We start from the raw sequence: 23,083 nt of genomic DNA on the forward strand, positions 1-23,083 counted from the left end.
GCCTGATCGTTTTCGATAAGGTTCGGCTCGCAAACGATGATAATGGGAAACATATTGGCATACACGAAGCGACGGAAATCCGACAGGCGCGCTCTGAGTCCACGGGCATTCCACTGAAAAATAGCTGCTTCTCGGACCTCATCCCTAAAAGACAGTGGCTCTGGAACAATGATGTACTCAAGCGTTGCCAGCACCGGTCTCAGAGCGTCCAGTACTTGAAGCACACTTTTGGCAGACGGTGTGTGCATGTTGCTTAACAACACGCGAATGGCATTCAGTAATGACTTAATAAGAGGTATCACTTGCTCATCTGTTTTCCGTGACTCCTCGGATACAGCATCATGCTGTACGGGAGGCGGCTTCTTCTGCGGCTCTTGTGGCGCTCGTGTACACGGAAGTGGCGGCCATTTCTTTGTAGAGAGCGATCTGGCAGTTGTCTCCCTTCCAACATGGATGTGTGGAGTGCTGGAAACTTCCGCTGATGGTGCTGCTTGACGAGTTGGCTTTTCTTGAAAAGTTTGTTTTCCGTCGTGAAGACCTTCGACGGGGACGTCGTTTTCGCCGCACTTTCACAGCGGCCTCTTTGTGGGTACAGTTGTCTCTCGCCATTTGTTTAAGAATGGTGATCTCTTTCTTGATCTGGGGACAGTTTTTGGAAGAGGCGCAGGGATCACTCCGATAGTTTGGACACTTCAACGTTGTTACGTTGCAGTTGTATTCTGAGTGGGGTCACGGCCAAATTTCTGCAAACATCCTTCACATGGCCAATCTTCTGACTATTGAAGCATTGCATTGGTCTTGGAATAAATGGTCGAACCTGGTGGCGAAAGTGGCCGACCTTCACGTAGGATGGAAGGCAGTCGCCTTTGAACGTTATCTTCATACAATGTGTGTTGCCGAGGCGACCAACATGCACAATGACACTGTGTTCCCTTGCTGATTTTATGAGAACTGGGAGGTTGCATTTGTATTCTGAATGGGGTCACGGCCAAATTTCTGCAAACATCTTTCACATGGCCAATCTTCTGACTATTGAAGCATTGCATTGGTCTTGGAATAAATGGTCGAACCTGGTGGCGAAAGTGGCCGACCTTCACGTAGGATGGAAGGCAGTCGCCTTTGAACGTTATCTTCATACAATGTGTGTTGCCGAGGCGACCAACATGCACAATGACGCTGTGTTCCCTTGCTGGTTTTAAGAGAACTGGAAGGTCTGCGTTAGGTATTTCATGGTCAATATCATGTATGACTCCTGTTATTGTGGCACCACTCGATGGCACAATGGAGCGTACCCTAATGTTTCCCAGCTGCGTTACATGTTGCAGTATGTTCAGCGCGCTCGGGTTCATCACATCGATTGCCGGGATGTTTCGTAGTGTTTATCCTGACATCCTTGATCTCGTTCGGCACGGTGTTTTCTAGAAACACGGAGAGTCTTTGCCTGTTAAGGACGCGCAAGTTGCCAGTAGCGTTCTGTAGCACAAACAGGATGGAGTGAGGCCATCGTTGAGGCGCTGTTTTCACGGTGTTCGAGCTGGAAGACAAAGATCAGTTGAGAATTCTTCGTTTGGCCTTGCGATACTGGACAAGTCGAAAGCTGTCTTCCGAGGACTCTTCACCTGATGCAGAGTACAGCTCTGTGTCCTCGCTATCACTCGACGTATTTCCTCGCTTCCTCGAACCAATATCCGCGGGTGGATGTAACCCGGGAGGGTCCTCGGGGTGCTGTACATCCATCACCGCGATGAAGGGGGCGATAGGCCCCACAGGTGCAGTGAGATGTCCAGAAAAGCACAGAGACGGGTGAGATGTGTTCCGCAACAGAAGCACTTCGTCTTCCAGGAGTGTCAAACTCTGTTCACTAGGTATGTGCTGGCCATGTCTTACCGAGCAGACAACTTGGGCCACTGAGTATGCGCCCAGTGCGAACTTGCTGCTGGCTGCTGTCTGGAATAGTAAATAACTTGGATTACTGGGTTGGTTGGGTTGTGCCAGTGGACCCGAATGCACAACTTGGATAGGTGATATTGGTATGCGCCCGTTCCCGGTCCAGGTGAGTAAGGCAGCTCATTGGCCTAGTCAAGCTGTTTTCCCCATAGCTTTTAGCCTTTGGTATCCACCAGAACACTTGTAGTACTGGAAATAAAAATAAACTGAGATTGAAATTGGTTGGCGCACCTACCGGGAAAGCAGGGTGCGGCAGCTGCAAGCGTCCCATCCACAACAAGATTCTTCTGTGTCGAGCACAGTCGCTTGAAGAATAGCCATTGTAACAAAGTTGCAGCCTAGGAATACTAAGAATATAGAAGGTTGCAGCGGAGGTTCAATTCGTGGACGCCGATTGCAACATATAATGCCGTGGTTATTTGCCACAGTATGTTGCATTATATATTACGGGTAGCACTGCCCTTTCCACCTTGCACGCACGCAGGAGCCAATAGGTACTTCGAGCGCCACTTCCTCAAGGACAATATGGGAACTCGGTGCAGCGTCAGTGCTGGCCTTTGGCTCCGAGGCCCAGCGCCTCAATGACAGCGCCTCTAAAGGCTACGTGTCAAGAGCGAAAAATACAAGAACGATAGCGGTGTTGACCAGAGTTTTGGACTGCACTATCCTTGGAATCGGTCCATGAAAATCAATCAATCAATCAATCAATCAATCAATCAATCAATCAATCAATCAATCTTCTCAATTCTCTGGAATAGGTCTAAAAGCCAGTACAGGACTAAAAGGGGGCAGGACCGGGATCCTGCCTCCTTTTCAACTTTGCAGTACAAGAGACCAATAAAAAAAAGATAAATATTCCCACAAACAAACATTCGAGGAATAAGGGAATAGAAAGCATGAGGTAAGAAACAGCGGTATTCATTGCAGTACAAAAGAAAATGGCAACGTGCTATGGGAAAGAGAAGCAACATAATCATATAAATCATTGTACTATCATTGCATAAGCATGTTCAGGAAGATTGTTTAATAAGAATACTTGAATGTTAAAAGGGTCAAACATTTCTTGGTATAATTTATTTGATAACATGGGCAGAGTACACGATATAGACTATTCGGTGTAACATGCTCTAGGTGCCGGAAATAACCACAGTTCTTAATCTCTACTCAGCGGAATAAGGGTGTTTTTTTTGAAGTTCTGCCAGTTGACGAATATAATTTTCATCACTTCCTGAAGAAGATTTGCAACTCATCAAGTCTGCTATTGTTTAAAGCACATACTGGTAAGATGTCATATTTAAATAAGAGGTCACGCATTCGGAAACAGTAAGGCACACCTGCAATGCACCTCACAGCTCTTTGTTGAAGAAGGTGTAACTTGGACAAATTTGTGATACGCGTAGACAACACCGAGTGGTGAAGTTATATTGCTCTGATATAATTGGTCTGATAACTACTTAGACAGTCACAAGAAATTGCGGTTAGGTCCTAAAGAATTTTCAAGGCATGAAACTAATTATGCTCCCGTCTGTGTCACAGCTAACGCAGTTGCTGGGAGTGGTGGGTGGCTACATGGGCTTCTGGATGGAGCTGTCCACTCTCAAGGTGGTCTGGCGACTCGTCATAGGGCTTCAGGTAGGATCTGTTTGTTCTGGTACGTGCAAGAAGAGTTTCGCGTGCTTCTGAAGGAGCCAAGTTGCGAGAATTAAGGTGGTTATGCAGAGGAATACAGTAGACATTGAAGAATGAGAGCACAGTGTCTAACGAAGCTCCTTCTTTTAGCAGGTGCAATGAAAAGTTCAGTTTCCTGAAATAAATGACGGAACTTAAAACGTTCATCGCGTATACTCATCCGTTTGAATCTCTTGTGACATATAACGCCTTCGAGCACTTCCATAAGACGTTTCCAGTAAAGCCCGTACTTCACCCATTGGCTTCGCATGCACGTCAGAAAATAATGCTTCCCCCATGTTCAATAAATCTAATGCCGGTGTTCGATCCGTATTTCATGCAACTATCGCCCAGCTTTTTCAAAATCTTCCTGAACAAATACTTTGCACGTGGCTTTTTTCCTCTGTGGCCCCCGTAGGTGCCTATGTTTCGGTGGATGAAGAGCTCTATTTATTTCTATAGTCTATTGTAACGGATATGCGAAAGGCAATGAGGAGGAAGATAACCAAACGAACGAAGAGCTTTGGATGCCGGACTACGCTATCACTATCATCCATCTCCTGCAAATAAATCCATTTCGTCACAACTCCTTCACATTGCAAAGGTGGCACATACAGCTACACCAAACTAGCCCTAGTCAAGGTACTCCTAAAGTTCATTTATATAATTGTTTGTTTGTTTGATATAAACTCAGAGAGAAATTACATTACGTAGAGGTCATTTGGAAAAAACAGCACTCGACCGTGCAACGCGAACTATCAGTACGAAAATGAACATGGAAACAAAAGCAGCGAATAATTTTTGTTCATAAAGCTATGCCGCTGTTGGGCTGGTAGATTAGAGCTCTCGGGCGCATGTTGCTGGTACTCACGGATGGTTGATCACGCTTCGGTGCTGGCAGCCAAAGCTGGTCGTCACCTGAGCGAGATTACCTGACGTGGGGGTCGCTCCTCGGTTTGACAACTTTCATACTGGCTGTCTTGTACGACAGTGGAGTAGAGAAAAAAAGAAAGCTTATGCGATCCGTGATAATTAATGTAAGAAATGCGAATTCCAACACCAAGTGTATGTCATGCGATATCAAGCTTATAGCAGAAAGACTCGTAATCTTTATAACATACACACATACGCCCTATTATTATGAAACTGCTCAGCTATCGCGAAAAGATAAACGTCCTTAAAAACTGTCACGAACTTAAAAGTTCTCACTTCCGTATTTCCGAGGATTTTCTATACGCATACGATCAATCAGAAAAAAAAAGATATGGTAAGCATACAAGCCCTTTCAGGATAAGGGATCCATTCTTCACTTAAGCTTTGACCACGCATTTATTGATAAGGTTAGTTACAATTGCGAAGGTGATAACTAACACCCTCACTAACGGTCTTTCTCGCCCAACAAAAGCTATTTCCAGCGTCTCCACTATTACCCCCTGACGCCTCGGTAACCAACCAAAAAAACACCTATGCGTCTTAAATGTTAATTCCAGAAGCTTAAGTAACAGGTTTCCAAACCTTATTTCACTAATATCGGCCCATTCGCCACATATTGCTGGTGTAACAGAAACATGGCTACATGATGACATTTACGACTGTGAAATAACACCTCCAAGTTTTACAGTTGTTAAAACTGATCGACGTCACGAAAGAGGAGGTGGCGTTGCATAATTTTTATGGTCTGACTTTAAATTTTCAATTGTCCCCAGCCCACCCGATACCAAATGAGCTTCGTGTAATGTCTTTTTCGGAACCATTGCGATAGTACTGGGTATTATCTACCACCCGCCGTCATCGAACATAGCTCAGCTGCTCGCTTTAATGACATTCATGCACGAGCCTATCTTGTTTTCTTCAAGATTGATCTGTATTGCTTATCTTAACGCCCCCGGTATTTTATGGGCATCTTTATCACTCACCGGCTGTGATGCGGAAATAAGCAAAGCTCTTTTATGTGTTTCATTCTATTTTGGTTTAAAGCAAATTCTTGATTCAAACACAAGAGGCGCTGCAGTTTTACACTTAGTTCTTGTTAGTCCCCACATTTTACAAAATGGTTTCGGATGTGAAGTTAGATATGGTATTTAAGACCACAAGGCCGTTCTCGCATCTTTTTTCCGTTCCAGTTTGTAACAATCATTTTGTTTATTCTACTTTCCTTGATTTTTCACACGCCCACGATGCATCTATTATAGGTATTTTGTGCAATTCTTTTGATGATTTCGAATGTCTCAGCGAATCCAATCATGTCAACTTCTTCGGCGGTTTTTTTTAAAAGATTGTGACAAGCAGCATCCAAGGCTTAGTCCCTATAAAAAAAAAGAAAAATCGTAATCTTCCCTGGATTTCGCGTGACATACTTTACCTATTTCGTCGCGTTACTAGGTTAAGGCGTTTAACACGAAACGGTGATCCTGTTAAAATAGCCGAATTTAACGTACCCAAGGCCTCAAAATATTACATTACAAGGTCTAATGAAAAGTAACCGTACAAAACTTTGGGCTTCTGTCTTACCCAGCTCAGCCTCCACTAATACAGTTGTTATATATAATATTACGTCCGATGATCCATGAACTATCACTACCGCACTCAACGAATGCTTTCAATCGGTATTCACAACTGATAACTTTGTCTTACGTAGCTTCTATCATGGCTTACAATATTCAATTAGCGATATTACCGTGGCTCTCAAAGGCGTGTTGAATTTAATTTTGCGCTTAGAGATTAAAAAATCCTGTGGCCCAGATGGCATTACCAACGATTTTCTTGTTAGGTATTGTGTTTGGAGTAGTCGATATTTGGCTGTAATTTTTCAAAAGTCTTTATCTACTTCGACAGTTCCCTAAGTTTGGAAACTGGCAAAAATTCTGCCCTTGTATAATCCGGCCACGAACAGTCAGTCACCTTTAAAACTTCGCGCGATTTCATTAGCGTCTCAATCATTTAAACTTCTTGAACATATAATATTTTATGCATATTATGGAGCTTCTTGAAAATAACATTTTGAGTGATGCCTAGCATTGTTTCCGTCGCGAGTTAAGTACAATAACTCAGCTCGTAGAATTCTCTCATGATATTTCACACGCTCTCGACCCTAGAAATCAAACAGATACCATTTTCATAGATTTTGCCAAAGCATTCGAAACTTTTACACACTCAAAACTTCTCAATAAACTTAGTTACTTAATAACTCTTCCTTAGTTGAATGGATTGCTAGCTTTATACATAGCCGTTCCCAGTATGTTTGGTTTAATTCGTCAAACTCATCTGTAGTAAATGTGACGTCCGGAGTCCCCCGGGGTTCAGTGCTGGGGCCACTGTTGTTCTTACTGTACATCAATGATTTGCCGAAATATGTGTGCTCAAAAATCCGCAGACGACTGTGTGCTGTATAACGTAATTAACACGAGTGCTGACAACCTTTTACCTAACGATTCTTTTACACAATTTTGCAGGTGGTACGAAAAATGGCAAATGAATATAAGCTTTACCAGAACAGTAAGTTTATCTTTTAGTAAGCGCACTTCATTTTCTCTATTTAACTATTTGTTTAATGGCTCTTCCCTTGAACGGATGTCTGAAAACAAGTACCTTGGCCTCATCTTCACACCTAACATGTCATGGTCAAGGCATATTGAATACACATGCAATAAAGCGCTAAAGAAAATAGGCTATCTCAATCTTACACTGCGAAACGCTCCGCGTGAAACAAAATTACCCCCATATATATCGCGCATCCAACCCATAATCGAATATGGGGCCGTATAACGTAAAACTATTCCAATATGTTTTTATTCCAATCTCCTGATGTCAAATTTTCGTAAACGCCGGCACAAGCATCGGGCGGAGACCCGCAGCGTTGTCTGAACAAACCAATCAAATGCGCCCCTCGTTCACAGGAGGTCACTTTTGTTTGCTTCAAAAACGAACAACATTGCCTGCACTGAGCGGCTTGTCTTATCTAATTGGCTCACAAGAGGCAAGGAGCATGCTCAGGTGGAGAGAGATTCGATGGGGCTGAGCCACTGCACTGAATATAAATAACCGAATGAAGAGGGTGGTGCCGGCGTCTGCTATTGGTCCGCTTCCTCTTATTTAGCTTGCGGTGGCTCGTCGACAATCGCGGCGGCATGCAATGGAAGCTTAAGAACGACGCTAAAACGGATCCTCATAAGAGTTTGCAGAAAGAGGTCGTAAACGTGCCGAAAGTTCTTGAAAACGTTACACGGCCACGCAACAAGTTTTATTAAACGCAAATAAACCGATGCTCTCCGGCAGGGGCAAGAAGCCAGTGCCGGAGTGATCGGCGGCAGCCATCTTTTATTCCTTTAGGAACGGGGCAGCCTGTGGCTATTCAGAAGAAAGTTCACTTTTGTTCGGCATATTAATGCATCTTTAACGCCTACACGTCACTTTGACGCAGTAAGTTTTTGAGGTTTTGTGACGTCGCTTGAGAGGCAGGTGAAGTGGGTGCAGCCCAAAAACTTTTCACCAATAGCCGATGGCTAAAGGCCAAAAGGCGTCGAATCAGAAATAACCATTTTTGTTTGGTTTGGTCAAATTATGCATAATCAGAGTGTACACATCATATCAGATGGGGAGCTATCGTGGTTTTTGTGACGTCGCGTGACAGACAGGTGAAGTGCAGGTGGTCCAAGAAAGTTTTTGATCAATCGCGAGGGGCTGATTGCAGAATTTGAAAAGTTTGGAATAGCTTTACATTATAGCGTCCATGGTTGCCCCATCTGGAACGCTTACAAAGTATCTGACAATAACACCCTCAAATTAGTTAAAAAAAGTAATCCGTTTCATATGCCGCCGTTATGACCGGGATTTCCCACCCTCATCTCAGCTTGTGGCAGTAGATTTATAAACTCTGTCCGAGCGGCGTGATATTGAATGCCTTAAATTATTGCATAATCTAACTAGCACTCAACGCTACTCATTAAAGAACAACTACCTGTCTCCTGATAAATTGAAACCTACTAGGAATAACCACAAACTTAACCTTGCACTACTTCAACCGCGTACTAACCTATTTAAGTATAGCTTCGTTCCTCGTACATTTGAAAAATGAAACTTACTCCCAGGTGAAACTAGGCCGCCGCCTTTAGAGGAGTTTTTGTATGAAATAACTTGATTCATGTTGTGTTTGTTAGGCTGATTGTATCTTTTATATTGAAGTTACGTTTCTTAAGGCGTTGTAAGTTGATTTGCGCAGAAGAATGTACAAACCCATTCCTGCCATAGCCCAATTGGGCTGCAGTATGTGAAAATAATAAATAAATAAAAATCTGAATTTGCCTGTGAAGCTGTGATTGATTGTACGTATGTGGTGTTTTCAACCGAGTTCCACACCAACCATCGGACCAACTTGGTTCTCGGGGTATGTGACTGTGGGAATGTGCCACTCGTAAATTAGCTCTTTCACGCCAATTTAGCAAATTACTTCTGCAAAAGCTCGCCAAGGGAAGGAAGGTTCACGCAATAAAAAATTGTAATCTACATGTATATTGCATTAAGCTACAAAGGATACACATAAGTGTTTCTGAAAAAGAAATTCTTGTAGTTAAAAAAAAATTGTATCAGTCCAATTATTCAACCTGGGACCAGCGCCTTTCCAGGCTGGTCACTCTACCATCCAAGCTAACCAGGACATCTGATCGCAGCGCTAATCAGCGACTAAAAGCACAGAAACACTGAATATGGCAAACACCTGTGCGGAAGCCGAAAAGTTAAAGGTTCATGAAGTCAGTCAGTCAAGAACTTTATTGAGGTCCTGAGGAGTTTCAAGCCGTTGGAGATCCCACGCGGGGAACTCCTCCGGCCGAAACCGTAGGCGACGCCCAAGTCGGGACAGGAACGTGGTGACGCTCCGCCAGCTCTTGAGCCCTCTGGACGGCCTTGAGTGGGAGTTTGAGATCCGGGCTTTTGAGGGCTTCTTCCCATTCGGGCTCACTAGAGAGAGGGCCTTTTGGTAACGCGGTACATTGCCATAGCATGTTCGAGAGTGAGCAGTAAAGTTTTGGGCAGCCTGGGCAATTTGCCGGAATGTCCGAGCTGTAGTGACTTAGTAGGCCTCATGAGGTATACGAGTCCGTTTGTAGCATTCGAAACGCGGCCGCCTGCGCGCGTTCGAGTTTGGCGTGCTGGCGCGGGTATTTGGTTCTGCCTTTTCGACAGTGTGAGATGAGTTCTTTGTAAGTGAGTAGCGGGTCATTAAACTGAATGTCCAACACCTCGGACGCCGTTCTCGCGCACGGTCGTGGGCTGTTTCATTGAGGTTAGCTTTTTGCGGGTGAATGTGTTTCCCCATGTAAGCGGGGAACCAGGAGAGGCACCGTTTGTTCTTTTTTGAGCTCGCTAGTAGTACACGCACTACTTCTTTAGATACGTTGCTGCATTCGTAGGCCCGAATTGCGGCACGCTAGTCCGTGAAGACATGAGTAAATGTGGGGTCTGCCATGGCGATGGCTACGGCTATTTGTTCTGCTTTAGCGCTGGTGCTCGTTTTAACCGATGCGGATGATAGTAACGTTCCGTTGCTGTCCACGACTGCTATCGCGAAAGTGGATGTGTTGCCGTACTGGGCCGCGTCCATAAATGCGGTGGCTTCACGATCCGCGTCGATGCGGTCGAGAAATGTGCGGGCGTGGGCCCGGCGCCTACCCACGTAGTGTTGTGGGTGGATGATTCTGGGAAACGGTGAGACTTTGTAGTTGTCTCTAACTTCGCTCGGTAGGGTAACCGCGTGCTCGAGATAGGGAGAAGGGGAGACATTGACTTCGTTTAGGATTAGTATACCGGCTTTGGACGAGGATAGACGGAGTATTTGTACCGTAGTCTGAGCCTCGATTACTTCGTCGATGTTGTTGTGGATGCCTAGCTGATCAACCTTTGCTGTACTTGTTCTTTGTGGAATGCCCAAGACCTGTTTGATGCTCTTGCGCATGAGTGTGCTTAGTTTCGTCTTTTCTATTTTCGTCCAGTTGTGGGCAGAGGCGACGCAATTATAGTGGCTCATAAGGAATGCGTGGTATACGCGCAGAAGTTTATCTTCGCAGAGACCCTTCCTGCGCCCCGAGACTCTGTGGGTGAGTCTGATCATGTTTTCGGTTTTGGCGGTTAAGTGTTTGATCGTGTGTCCGTGGCATCCGGTGGCTTCGATTAGGAGCCCAAGAATGAGTGTGGGGTTGACTCGCAGAATCTGTTGTCCGTCTTTTGTGTGTAGTGCGATCGGAAGTTCATCTAAAGGAGTTAGATAACGGACTCCATGGCAAGACTTGCGAAATAGTAAGAGTTCCGATTTCTTGGAGGATAGTTTCATTCCTGTGTCTCGTAGGTTCTCTTCCGTGGCATCTAGGGCAGTCTGTATTGCCTGCTCCATGGCGGCCAGGGAGCCTCCCGGGCTCCAGATGGTAATGTCATCTGCGCATAGAGCGCAGTTTACGTTTGCGATGTTTCGTAGTTTGTCTGCGAGGGGTCTGACTTAAGTTGTGAGACTCACAGTCGGGCTTCTCTGTCCTTTAGGAAGGAGCGTACGTACTCCTGAAATCTCTGGCCGAGGCCGAGGTACAGACACCAGTACGAAGTGGTGCGAGACGGTGTCGAATGCTTTCATGAGATCGAGGGCGAGGATGCCTCGAACGTCTCTTGTTTTAACGTCGAAGATCTGTCTATTTAGGAGTAACATGACACCTTGGGTGGAAAGGTGGGGTGGGATGTTGTGTAAGAGGAGTTCGTGTTCCTCAATGTAGCCTGACATTCGGTTTTGAATGATGTGCTCGGCTACTTTACCCACGCGTGAAAAAAGGAAGGGGGGGGGGGCGTAAATTGTGCAGGTTAAGTGATTTGCCGGGTTTCGGGATGAGGACCACCGTGGCAGTGCGCCATTGCGTTGGTACCTCTCCTGTTTCCCGCACGTGGTTTATGTCTTTCGTGAGCAATGCAATGACTTAGTCGTCTAAGTTACGTAAGAGTCGATTGGTTACCCCGTCGGGTCCTGAAGCCGACCTGCTGTTTAGGTTGTGTAGCACCTCTCGGACTTCTGCTTCCATGAAGGAGCGCGTGGGTCATCAAAAGAAAATTACCATTAACCGATATCTAAAATAGGAACGCGTGGCTCATGAAAAGAAAATTAACATTGACCGATATGTAGCATAGAGCTACAAGTTCGCGCTGTGATCTGTTAGCCTCCTTTTTCACTCAAATGGTAGGACGACACACCTTGAAAGTCATTTGTTCCGGGACATCAGCACCAACTTTTCTTTAGCTGCGAAATCCGCACGGGTCTGCTTTGTAGTTCATCAGATGACAATTTCTTGTGCCAACATGCGTTGAAATCAGAATTAGAAAAAATAATAAAAAACGTATGCGTTGTTGCGTGGAATCATGCCCATGCCACATATAATCAGGAAATATTTTCTCTATATACACCGTTTCTTCATAGGCGCCACCATGCATGGATGCATGGATGTTATGAGCGTCCCCTTTGGAACGGAGTGGTGGGTTGCGCCACCAAGCTCTTGCTGTTATATTGCCTAATGTCCTACCTAGGTTAAACAATGAAAAACAGGAAAAAACACTATGAACTGGCACAACCAAATCTTCTCATCCCCTATTGCGAACTGTGCTTTCGTACGTCTCCGTTTTTTGTCGTTTCCCTACCATATTGCCACGCAGTGCCGTCATCTATGGGCAGTCGGCACGCTGGCTTGGGCGAGCGCTCCGTTTTTCACGACAAGTACACGCTCGGTGGTAGTTCCTGGCGTTTGGTTTCGCGCTCGGGCGGGCTGTTTAGTATGACATGGCGTCTTCTACGTGGAAAACGGTTCTTTGAGACGTACTGAACTAGTTTAGGTCGGTATGACCTTACTTTCTGCTGGCGTTAAGGCGGATGGAGCACGCAGCGCGATGTGTGCGCGCATGTTTGAGCCTACAATCATCCTCGGAGGTCAATTGTGAATTTCTTATAGTTACATTCACTAATGTGACCTCATCGCAGTATTATCCTCTAGAGCTAAGCAGCAGTTTAGGAGCAATGAAACATACGCGATGATCGTAACAGTGTGGGAACCGTTCTGCTACGGTAGTCCTGAGCTGTGCTGTTATACTTCGACAAGCGTTCAAACTCTGAGCTGCAGATTATATTGTGGCATATCGCCCTGCTGTATTGTACACGCTGAATGAAGATCCAGGCGTTTGCACTTTTCGAAACGTAAGCGGTGACGCGCAATGCCGAGACGAACCTCGTTCTCCTTTATTTAAGTCCCCTTGCTGTGTCACACCATGTCGCATTACCCTCTCTTCAAAAAAGAAGAAGGAAAACATACATAGGCTTGACATGAGAGCGCCGAAATGGCCTAGGACGAACACATAGGCTATAGTCACAATCACTGTGGTGTGCGATATACTCACAAGGCACTGAGGGACAAGCAACAACAAAAACTAACCTAAGCAGCTGAAAACGTCGAATATTAGGCGCTATAGTACTGTTTCAACCACACAAGGTGCACAATCTCAGATTGTGGTTGTCGAGTTTGGGGAGTCGGGCTTCCGTCACGAAGGACTTCGTAATTCACGCCATTAATTCGCTGCAACACTCTGTAAGGTCTGAAGTAGCGACTCAAAAGTTTCTCGGATAGTCCTTTTCGGCGCACAGGAGTCCTGGCCAAAGCTTGATCACCAGGCTGGAACTCGACTTGTCCATGGAGGAGATCGTAACGGTGCGCATAGATGCTTTATTGTTTCTTTGCGTGCACTCGGGCAAGCTGACGGGCTTCTTCCGCGCGTTGAACGAAGAGTTCGTCATCTTGGGTGAGGTGAAGATGATCGATGTTGTCGTACGGCAGCATTGCTTCTTCATAGTCTGCACTTCACGGCCGTAAACAAGCTAAAACGGCGTGAAACGTGTTGTTTCTTGCGTAGCAGTGTTATAGGCAAACATTACGTAAGGGAGTATCTCGTCCCACGTCTTGTGCTGTAGGTCTACGTACATAGACAGCATGTCAGTCATCGTTTTGTTCAGTCGTTCGGTCAAGCCGTTTGTCTGCGTATGATAGGCAGTTTTCCTCCGATGGGTCGTGCAGCTCAGTTTAAAAACGTCTTCAATGAGCTGTGCTGTAAAGGCTTTGCCTCGGTCTGTGATGACGTGCGATGGGGCGCCATGCCGTAGGACGATGCTCTGTATGAAAAACTGGGAAACCTCGGAAGCTGTGCCTCGAGGCAGCGCCTTTGTCTCAGCATACCGCGTTAAATAGTCTGTGGCGTGGATTATCCACCATTTGCCAGAAGATGACAGTGGAAAAGGGCCCAGAACATCCATGCTGACCTGGTCGAAAGGTTTGCCAGGTGGGACAATCGGATTCGGCAATCCCGCAGGCTTTACAGCTGGCGACTTTCGGCGCTGGCATTCACGGCAGGCTCGGACGCACGGCTTAACACAGTCGGAAAGTTTAGGCGAGTAGTAGGATTTACGCACGCTATCAAGCGTTCGCGTAAAACTCAAATGGCCAGATGGAGGCTCGTCATGACACACGAACAAAACTTCGACACGGAGGTCTGCTGGAGCCACCAAAGGGTAGGTCTTGTTGGTGGCAGCGGAGTTCTTATACAAGACGCCATGTCGTAAACAGAAAGAAGCCAATCCTCGAGTGATATGCCGGGGTATTGATGGGTTTTGTCCTTCCAGATGTTCGAATATAGGCCGTAGTGCGTCGTCTGCGCGGTGCCATGTCGACAAATCACTGAAGCTTACGGCGCCAAGGAAAGTGCCGTCGTCCTCAATGTCTTGGTCGGTAGTGTCGATAGGTGCGTGTGAGAGTGCGTCAGCGTCTTCGTGTATGCGGCCCGACCTGTACACGATGGTCACGTCGTACTCCTGCAAACGTAGAGTCCACCGTGCCAGTCGTCCAGGAGAGTCCCGCAGATTTGCAAGCCAGCATAGTAAGTGATGATCGGTTACAACTTTGAATGGGCGGCCGTAGAGGTAAGGTCGAAATTTGGCCAGCGCCCATACGATAGCAAGACACTCTTTCTCCGTGGCGGTGTAGTTGGTATCTGCACGCGAGAATGTGCGACTTGCGTAGGCGATCACTCTTTCAATATCTTTCTACTGTTGCACAAGCACCGCACCAAGACCAACGTTACTGGCGTCTGTATGAACTTCCGTGTCCGCATCCTCGTCAAAGGGGGCCGAAACTGGTGCTGACACCAGACGCTGTCGAAGCTCGGTGAAAGCAGTGTGTTGCTCTGAGGCCCAGACGAACGATACATGACAACGATGCAGACAAGGAAAGCATCCATACTATGGATGCTTTCTATCTTGCATCCTCTTCAGCTGCAGCTATTGTCATTTAATTCTATGTGGTACAATACTTGTACTCTATCTTGTACCTCTCCTGCTGCGGATATTGTCCGCAGTATTGTACCGCATAGAAATAAATAAATAAATTAAAGAAAAATTAAAGCACAGGTAACTAAGATATACTTAATAGGCACTCTAACCCACAATCTTTAGTGAGAGTCGAACCCATCACCTTTTGAGTTATAAGGGCAAGTTAATTAGGGCACATTTAGTTAATCTGGAGTTACCAAAGGCCCTCGACTTTTGCTGGGTGTCGAACCGTCCACCTTTCGTGGGAGTGGAAGATACGACCTTGCGTTGTATCTTCCTTGTGATGAGCACTGCTGTTGACGTGCCGCTCGAGTCACTTGACTCCGCCAGTGGCGCCACTGGCGCCACTGGACGTCACCGTGCTTCTGGTGACGTGGCCACTCGAGTCACGAGGTCGCAATGCTTTCGCATTCATCCACGGTAACTGAGTGCCCCTTGAATTTTTAAAGTAAAGCGGTATATAATTTTCTCGTGTCCTTTCTCGGTAAATACTTTTGTTCTGCCAACTGCCCCTTTAGAAAAGCAATTCTCTTTAATCTACAGCCCAACCAGCTTCCTTGCAGCGGGGAAGAGTAGACCCCGACGAAAGTTGCAAAAACTATGGCGGCCGCTCTGGTGCCGGGCATCAAGGACGTGCAGGGCCAGAAGCCTATCAGGAGGCGCGGACTTCGTTCCTTTAGGACTATTAAATGTTATTTCTCTCCCTGCATACGGATACGTGTTAATCGCCGTGTCGCACTATTCCGCAGGGCTGCCTGGCGTCGTCAGCGGGTGGCCGACTTGGGCCCTTGGCTCGAGCGCGCGTGCGCTTCGCCTCGTGGCTCGTGCTCGTGGTGGTGGCCGGCGCATGCGCCTTGGTGTGCTTGGCCAGCTCAGTGTGGGACGTGCGCAGCTTCATGCAGTACCGCACGACTGTGTTGTTCGAACAGCAGTCGCTCTCTGGAATCGCATTCCCCGCCATGACCATCTGCAATGAGAACGGGTACGCAACATCCGCCGTGTTGTCAGTTACCCGCAAATATCCGAGAGTGCTACTTACCAGGGCCCTTCGATACTTTTCATCTGGTCATTAAACTTCCCCGGAAGCTTCATATAGGGTCAGAAGGTGGTACCAGATGCGCTGGCGTAAGTAGGTGAACAATTTGTCGCGCAAGATGGCCGGGCTGCACGATCACGCAAATCTTTCACGAGGAAAGATGTCTCTCCCACATTTATTTCAGCGTGCTTGTAGAGAGAACATGCAACGCAAACTTTTGGCAAAGTAATTTATCGTGCGATGCGGTTGTGTTTAAAATTTTTTGCGGCGCCATTTTATGATTGAGGTCGACTCCCTTACCCTTAGCAGCCTTCCTTGCACAAACTGGTTCGTTCTGCTCTGTCTATTTGCACATTGTCTAGTTAATTCGCTGGATAAGTCAGTTCTATTTGGTTAGCTAGTGCAGTCGGTTAGTTATTAGTTGATTAATTAGTAAGTTGCTTATATTTGCTTAGTTATAGTTAGGTAGATTATGAGTGAATAATGCCATTTCAGTTAGATCACTTAGTTAATCAATTGTTTAGCTGTGCCAGCATGATTAGTTAATTAGTCTTGTTAGTTAACTTATTTATTTAGTTTCGTTGGTGCAGTATTTAGTTATTATGCAGTTAGTTTATAGGTTCAGTTGGTATGGTTGCTGTAGTTTGTTACGTTAATTATTTAGTTTAATTAACGTAACAGTTGTTAGTTTAGTTAGATTGGTTACTAAGTTGGTTAGTTATTAGTCTAATAATTATTTAGTATTTAGGTATTTTTTTGATTGCTTAATCAGTTGGTTAGCTTTTAGTTTATTAGTTAGATGGTAAGTAAGCGTTCGTGATTAGTTGGTAAATAGTTTAGTATTAAATAGTAATAATTTAGTAACGATTTATTTAGTAAATATTGTAAGCACAATTAACGTACTTCATCGTTTTCATCTGTACATCGTCATCATCACCATCGTCATCATCATCATCATCATAATCATCATCAGCCTGGTTACGCTCACTGCAGGGCAAAGGCCTCTCCCATACTTCTCAAACAACCCCGGTCATGTACTAATTGTGGCCATGTCGTCCCTGCAAACTTCTTAATCTCATTCGCCCACGTAACTTTCTGCCGCCCCCTGCTACGCTTCCCTTCCCTTCGAATCCCGTCCGTAACCTTTAATGACCATCGGTTATCTTCCCTCCTCATTACATGCCCTGCCCATGCCCATTTCTTTTTCTGGATTTCAACTAAGATGTCATTTACTCGCGTTTGTTCCCTCACCCAATCTGCTCTTTTCTTATCCCTTAACGTTGCAGCCATCATCCTTCTTTCCATAGCTCGTTGCGTCGTACTCAATTTAAGTGGAACCCTTTTCGTAAGCCTCCAGGTTTCTGCCCCCAGGTGAGTACTGGTAAGACACAGCTATTGTACACTTTAATCTTGAGGGATAATGGCAACCTGCTGTTCATGATCTGAGAATGCCTGCCAAACGCACCCCAGCCCATTCTTAATCTTCTCATTATTTCCGTCTCATGATCCGGATCCGCCGTCACTACCTGCCCTAAGTAGATGTATTCCCTTACCACTTCCGGTGCCTCGCTACGTATTGTAAATTGCTGTTCTCTTCCGAGACTGTTAAACATTACTGTAGTTTTCTGCAGATTAATTTTTAGACCCACTCTTTTGCTTTGCCTCTTCAGGTCAGTGAGCATGCATTGCAATTGGTCCCCTGACTTACTAAGCAAGGCGCTATCATCAGCGAATCGTAAGTTACTAAGGTATTCTCCATTAACTTTTATCCCCAATTCTTCCCGATCCAGGTCTCTGAATACCTCCTGTAAACACGCTGTGAATAAAATTGCAGAGATGGTATCTCCCTGCCTGACGCCTTTCTTTATTGGGATTTTGTTGCTTTCTTTATGGAAGACTACGGTGGCTGTGGATCCGCTGCAGATATCTTTCAGTATTTTGACATACGGCTCGTCTACACCCTGATTCCGTAATGCCTCCATGAATGATGAGGTTTCGACAGAATCAAACGCTTTCTCGTAATCATTGAAAGCTATATATAAGGGTTGGTTACATTCCGCACATTTCTCTATCACCTGATTGATAGTGTGAATATGGTCTATTGTTGAGTAGCCTTTACGGAATCCTGCCTGGTCCTTTGCTTGACAGAAGTCTAAGGTGTTCCTGATTCTATTTGCGATTACCTTAGTAAATACTTTGTAGGCAATGGACAGTAAGCTGATCGGTCTATAATTTTTCATGTTTAATTTTCAAGTTAGTGTAAGCAGTATTAACGTACTTCGTCGTTTTCATTTGTACATAACCATCATCATCTTCCCTGTTCTTCGACTTCTTTGCGCATGAGCTGGGACATTGCCTTTTTGGGAATAAACAGCGCTGGACAACTTGATCGGTCTCGGTACTATAATATTAATAAAAATTCAGTATTTTGGTATTCGTTTAGTAATCAATTGGTTAGCTTGGTTACCTTGAAATGCTGGTTTTAGGCACAAATATATAAAGGTGCGACGTAAATTTGCTGTGTAGCAGGTTTATAACGGTGGGGTAGATTTATTGATGAGTTAAGCGAACGTTGCGAAAGCAGTTGAACCTGGAAAATAAACAAGGCGTTGTAGTTGTTCCGAAACTGTTCGCGTTTACTTTTCTGAACAGCGTACAGAATGAGGGCGTCGATTAACACGTTGTGTCGACAATATTCACACTGCCATACATGCAGTTGGCCCTAGCAAAATAGTGAGCGTACGCAAAGAACGCCTGCGGCTTCCGTTCCGCGTCTGCTCTAGTCCGCCTTCTACGGTGCGTCCATTGCGGGCACTAAACCAAGCTCTCCTATAGCCTTATGCCTAAGTTTGATGGCCAGATAAAAGTACTGAAGGACCATGGTACTACTCAGGCAAGATCATGAGTCGTTAGTTTGTGAGTCAATATATTATTTTTAGGAGCCGCGTCCAGTACTGTTTCTTCCAAAAGTTCTATTTTGAGGAAACGGGGGAATCTTGAAAGGAAGCTCCCATAGCGAGCTAATAAAGCGACAGATATATTACAAAGGGGCACAAGACACAGATACACACTGTGGGGACGTCGCGATTCCGCATTTCGCGCCTGTAGGCCCCAGTCATGTCCTGCCGCACCCAAAAGCGCTTAGCCTTAGGAGTCGCTACTGGCCGTGAAACGGGTGCTACCCGCCTTCCCCGCGAACGTGGTCCGTCCTGCAACGAAGCTAGGGCCACACGCTACGGGCGCAAATGGGGACGCAAGGCCGGCAGGGCAATGTGGACCAACTGCCGCGGTTGCTAACCACGGGCAAGCCTGGCCGTGTGCCGCGGGTGCATTCTGGAGCAGCCACGATGAGGTGATAGCCACAATTGATGGCAGCGCCCGACAGCGCACATGAGTGTACTTCTTGTGTTTTGCTTGTTACATGCGGTGCTAGATCACCCTGCAGTGCCGTACAAACAATTCAGCACTGAACATGCAGTCCACTTCTAATATCACCTTCTATATTTTTGCTTTCTTTACAAATTCGTAAAATGTTTTATCATCTGAGTATCTTTTAACTAATGACTTACTTTTCTGAATATTTAGTACTTGTAGTCAGGTAGTTTCCATCATTTCAGTATTTTGTACACTGCTAGACAAGAACTCCTGGATGTATAGAGGAAGCAGAAGAAAATCGCCAACTCTATATCCGCAAACCATCTGCCCCTATAGGCAGAGTAGTACGTCAAAAAACTCCTTCAGCAGAACTTCGATACCGATAACAGGGAACTCTAAGCAATCGAAAGACGCGAGCCATCACTCTTCTGGCCAAGACGGAGCCGAAGGCCGTCCCCAGGCTATAGTGCCTAGAATATACTGGCTAGTGTGCAGTCCACGGCCTCCCGGATGGCACCAAATGCAATGAATGCCGGCGGCTGCCGCTAGGGGCGCTGCAGTGCAGGTGGGTGCCGCGGCACCATCCAGTCTTCGTAGCCCGCCGTGTTTCCGCAGCATCGGCAAGCGGGCTGCTGCGCTTTTTGTTTTTATTAAGCTGTAGCAGCAGCACAGTTCAAATGTGGGCAGCTGATTTATAAATCAGGGTTTGTTTCGATTACAACAGGCTTCTCTAGCGCTTGTCGCTTGCATGAAAAGCATGTGCTCAGCTGGGCTTCGAGGTGGGAACCTGATGTGTTTCTATGCTGGAAAACGTAATTTTCAAGGCAAATGCCTTGATCTCCATTTTCCAAGGCCATGTTGCGAGGTACAGAACATATCACACGATCCAAGGAAGGCCAGAAACGAACCAAAGCATGTCCAGCCGGGTATAAGAGATGCTAAATGATTAGCAAATTTAATTATTGATAATAGTGCTTGGATTAAGAGGGATTAGGCTGAATTAGAGGGATTAAGCTGTATTAATTAAGGAGGATTAGGGTGGATGAAGGAGGATTAGGGTTAGAGTAGGCTTTACAAAGCGATCGCCTTCGTACGTGTCTCTTGGGCGATAGCTAAGGACACTTGTTTTTTTTTATTCTAGCGATGATGGCAGAGTAATTTTTAAGGGTAAGTTTTAGGTTACATTTTTCATTCTAATAAAGTAAAGGAATTCTAAGGTTACGTTACTGTTCTATTGATGTTATAATAATGCATAACCATTCAAAACCGCTGTAACCGATCATCTTTTGAAATGACTTGAATTTGTCTGTTCTTTCTTTTTATTTTATTTGCTGGTATTTCTGCCTGTTATTGTTGTCCTCATAGGTTTGAATGTTTTTTTATTGTTTGTAAACCATGTACCCATCTGCTCATAATTCCCATTGGACTATGAGGATAGGATAATAAGCAAAAAAATTGCCTGTAAAATGGACTGCACGTGGTGTTCCGTGTACTATACATTTTTTAATACCTGGTAAATACGTGCAGATTTATTTTTATGTCTGATATACGTGAACAAAAATAGGATACAGATCTTTCATTTAAGCGTAACAAAGATTTTATTCATGCGTAAGAACAGTCAAACGGAGGCATATAAGACAGCCCTAGATGAGATAATGCACACATACATGAAGATAATAGATCGCGCAGTGACGTAGTTTAAGGAGCTTCTGCCGTTGCCTTTGCGCTTCCCTCTCTTTGTTGATGCCTTTTACAAAAAAACCAAAACCTCAAGAAAATAGAGAACTTTGCAAGTGCTGTCAAAGCTGGTTTTTCACGCTCTGGTCACCCTAGTTGGGAAAAGGCCAGCTGTCTGCAGCTGACCTGAAAAATCAGCTAGACTCGCTACTGGTAACTTGTTTCTGCTGAAGCGGTTCTGCCTTCACAGCGGTTCACAACGTCTGGCTAAGATAGACAAGCAAGGCCTCCATTGTCAAAATGGGAAGTACAATAATGAAGCAGCGTCGTTACTAGCTTCAGCTTTACTTACGCAAAGGAAGCCTGCACGATGTGGTCAAGAATTTTGGGCAGTGATCTTTCGTGCAACATATAACCTGCAGTATAGTAGATCAAAGCACTACTGCTCATTTTTTCTTGTTTTTTACCCCTGGTACTCAGGAAAAGTAAGCTGAATGCTTAGCATAATGCTTAGCATACGATGGAAGAATACTTCCACCGTGGGCGTGTGTTATCGCGGGGAATCTCGTGGACAACGTCATTCACGGTGATAGAGAACGCGCGCTCGGCTAAGCTGTTTTCTAAATGTTTTTCACAAACCGCAGCAGTTGGTGCCGGCCTTCTGTCCGTTCTCCTGATCATTCTTGCCCATTCTGCTGCCGCTTCGTATCAGATGGTAAAGTGAACAAGGATACACGCCCTTTGTTCGAGCGGTAACCGCTTCTACACAACGGCACAAAGCAGGTCCTCTCCTTGCATTGTTTCTGTAGCTTCGGCATTTTTTCACCGCCGCCGCATAGATCTCGCAATGACAGGCACACGAACATAACAACCACGCACTCACTCTTTGACAACACCAAGAACAAACACGCAACGCTGCTATAACACTGAAAACACAAACACAGAAACCGACGCAACAGCTGCGAAACTGATATGCGAAGCAGACGACACACGCAGTCTGCACCCACCCGTGTGGCAGCGACCTCTGCCGGCCATCGTGGGCATTCATTGCAGGCGGCGCCACGCTCGCCCATTGAAAAGAGCTGGTGGACGGCACACGTAGGCAGTATATTCTAGGCACTATACCCAGGCAGCCTGTAATGATGCGTTACATCTCTATTTATTCAAGCATTAAACATGCATTTCTACACACAAACGTGTAGATATTCTCAATTTTTGCAGTGACTATAGGCGATTGTAGTTCCTTGTCACACAATTCAGCCTTACTCAGTCCGGTTCTTTGGGTTTCTCCGCCTGGCTTTATTTCAATTATTCTGCATTAACTGTCATTGTTAGCCGAATTAGGGTAATACTTAGCACTTACTGTATGTATTAATGCTATGCATATTTTTTACTGCATTACTGTATTCTGCATTGCTTTGGACCTTCTCCTGCTTGGACCCTCATAGTCGCACTACTGAAGAAATAACTAAAATAAATAAATCAACACAATTACTCGATCATGCACACTAATGGCACCGAGGAATAAGTGCTCGAAGGCCTCACCGAGACGTACCTGGGAGTCGAGCCACAACAGAATGCGCAGCGCACCATCTACACAGCGTACGAGGGGGAAACGAGGCCGGATCTAGACTAACCTTTCAACAAGGCGGAAATCATTACAGCCTTAAGAAAGCTCACCAGCAACATGACGCCCAGACCGGACAAAATTAACGACTGGACAATTTGTAACTTGAAAGATGAGGCAAAGGCGATCTCACAAAGATACCTCATCGAAAGCTCGGAGACCGGCACTATACAGGCCGCCTGGAAATACGCTCACCTGAAAATAATCTGAAACCTTGCAAGCCCATCCAGCTGCAGAATCTGCGCCCGATCTCCATCAAGTCGTGCGCGGCGAAAATATTAGAGCACATGGCACACAATCGACTATCTCTCTGCCTGGAAGAAGGGCGACCCAATGCAATGTTCCATTTCCGGCTTCGCCT

At 45.6% G+C, this 23,083-nt stretch overlaps 1 protein-coding gene across 1 annotated transcript in view; it reads left to right on the plus strand.

Moving 5' to 3' along the window:
* The first annotated feature begins 3,511 nt into the window (after nucleotides 1–3,511).
* The window catches only part of LOC135897870 (uncharacterized), a 138,080-nt gene continuing 118,508 nt past the window's right edge, over nucleotides 3,512–23,083 (plus strand). Inside the window, exons 1-2 of the mRNA XM_065426562.2 lie at nucleotides 3,512–3,579; nucleotides 15,757–15,989. Of these exons, the coding sequence (XP_065282634.2) occupies nucleotides 3,517–3,579; nucleotides 15,757–15,989 (296 nt within the window). The 5' untranslated portion in view covers nucleotides 3,512–3,516. The remainder of the gene's footprint in view (nucleotides 3,580–15,756; nucleotides 15,990–23,083) is intronic.

The sequence above is a fragment of the Dermacentor albipictus genome, chromosome 2 (assembly GCF_038994185.2).
Source record: "Dermacentor albipictus isolate Rhodes 1998 colony chromosome 2, USDA_Dalb.pri_finalv2, whole genome shotgun sequence".
Lineage (NCBI taxonomy): Eukaryota > Metazoa > Arthropoda > Arachnida > Ixodida > Ixodidae > Dermacentor > Dermacentor albipictus.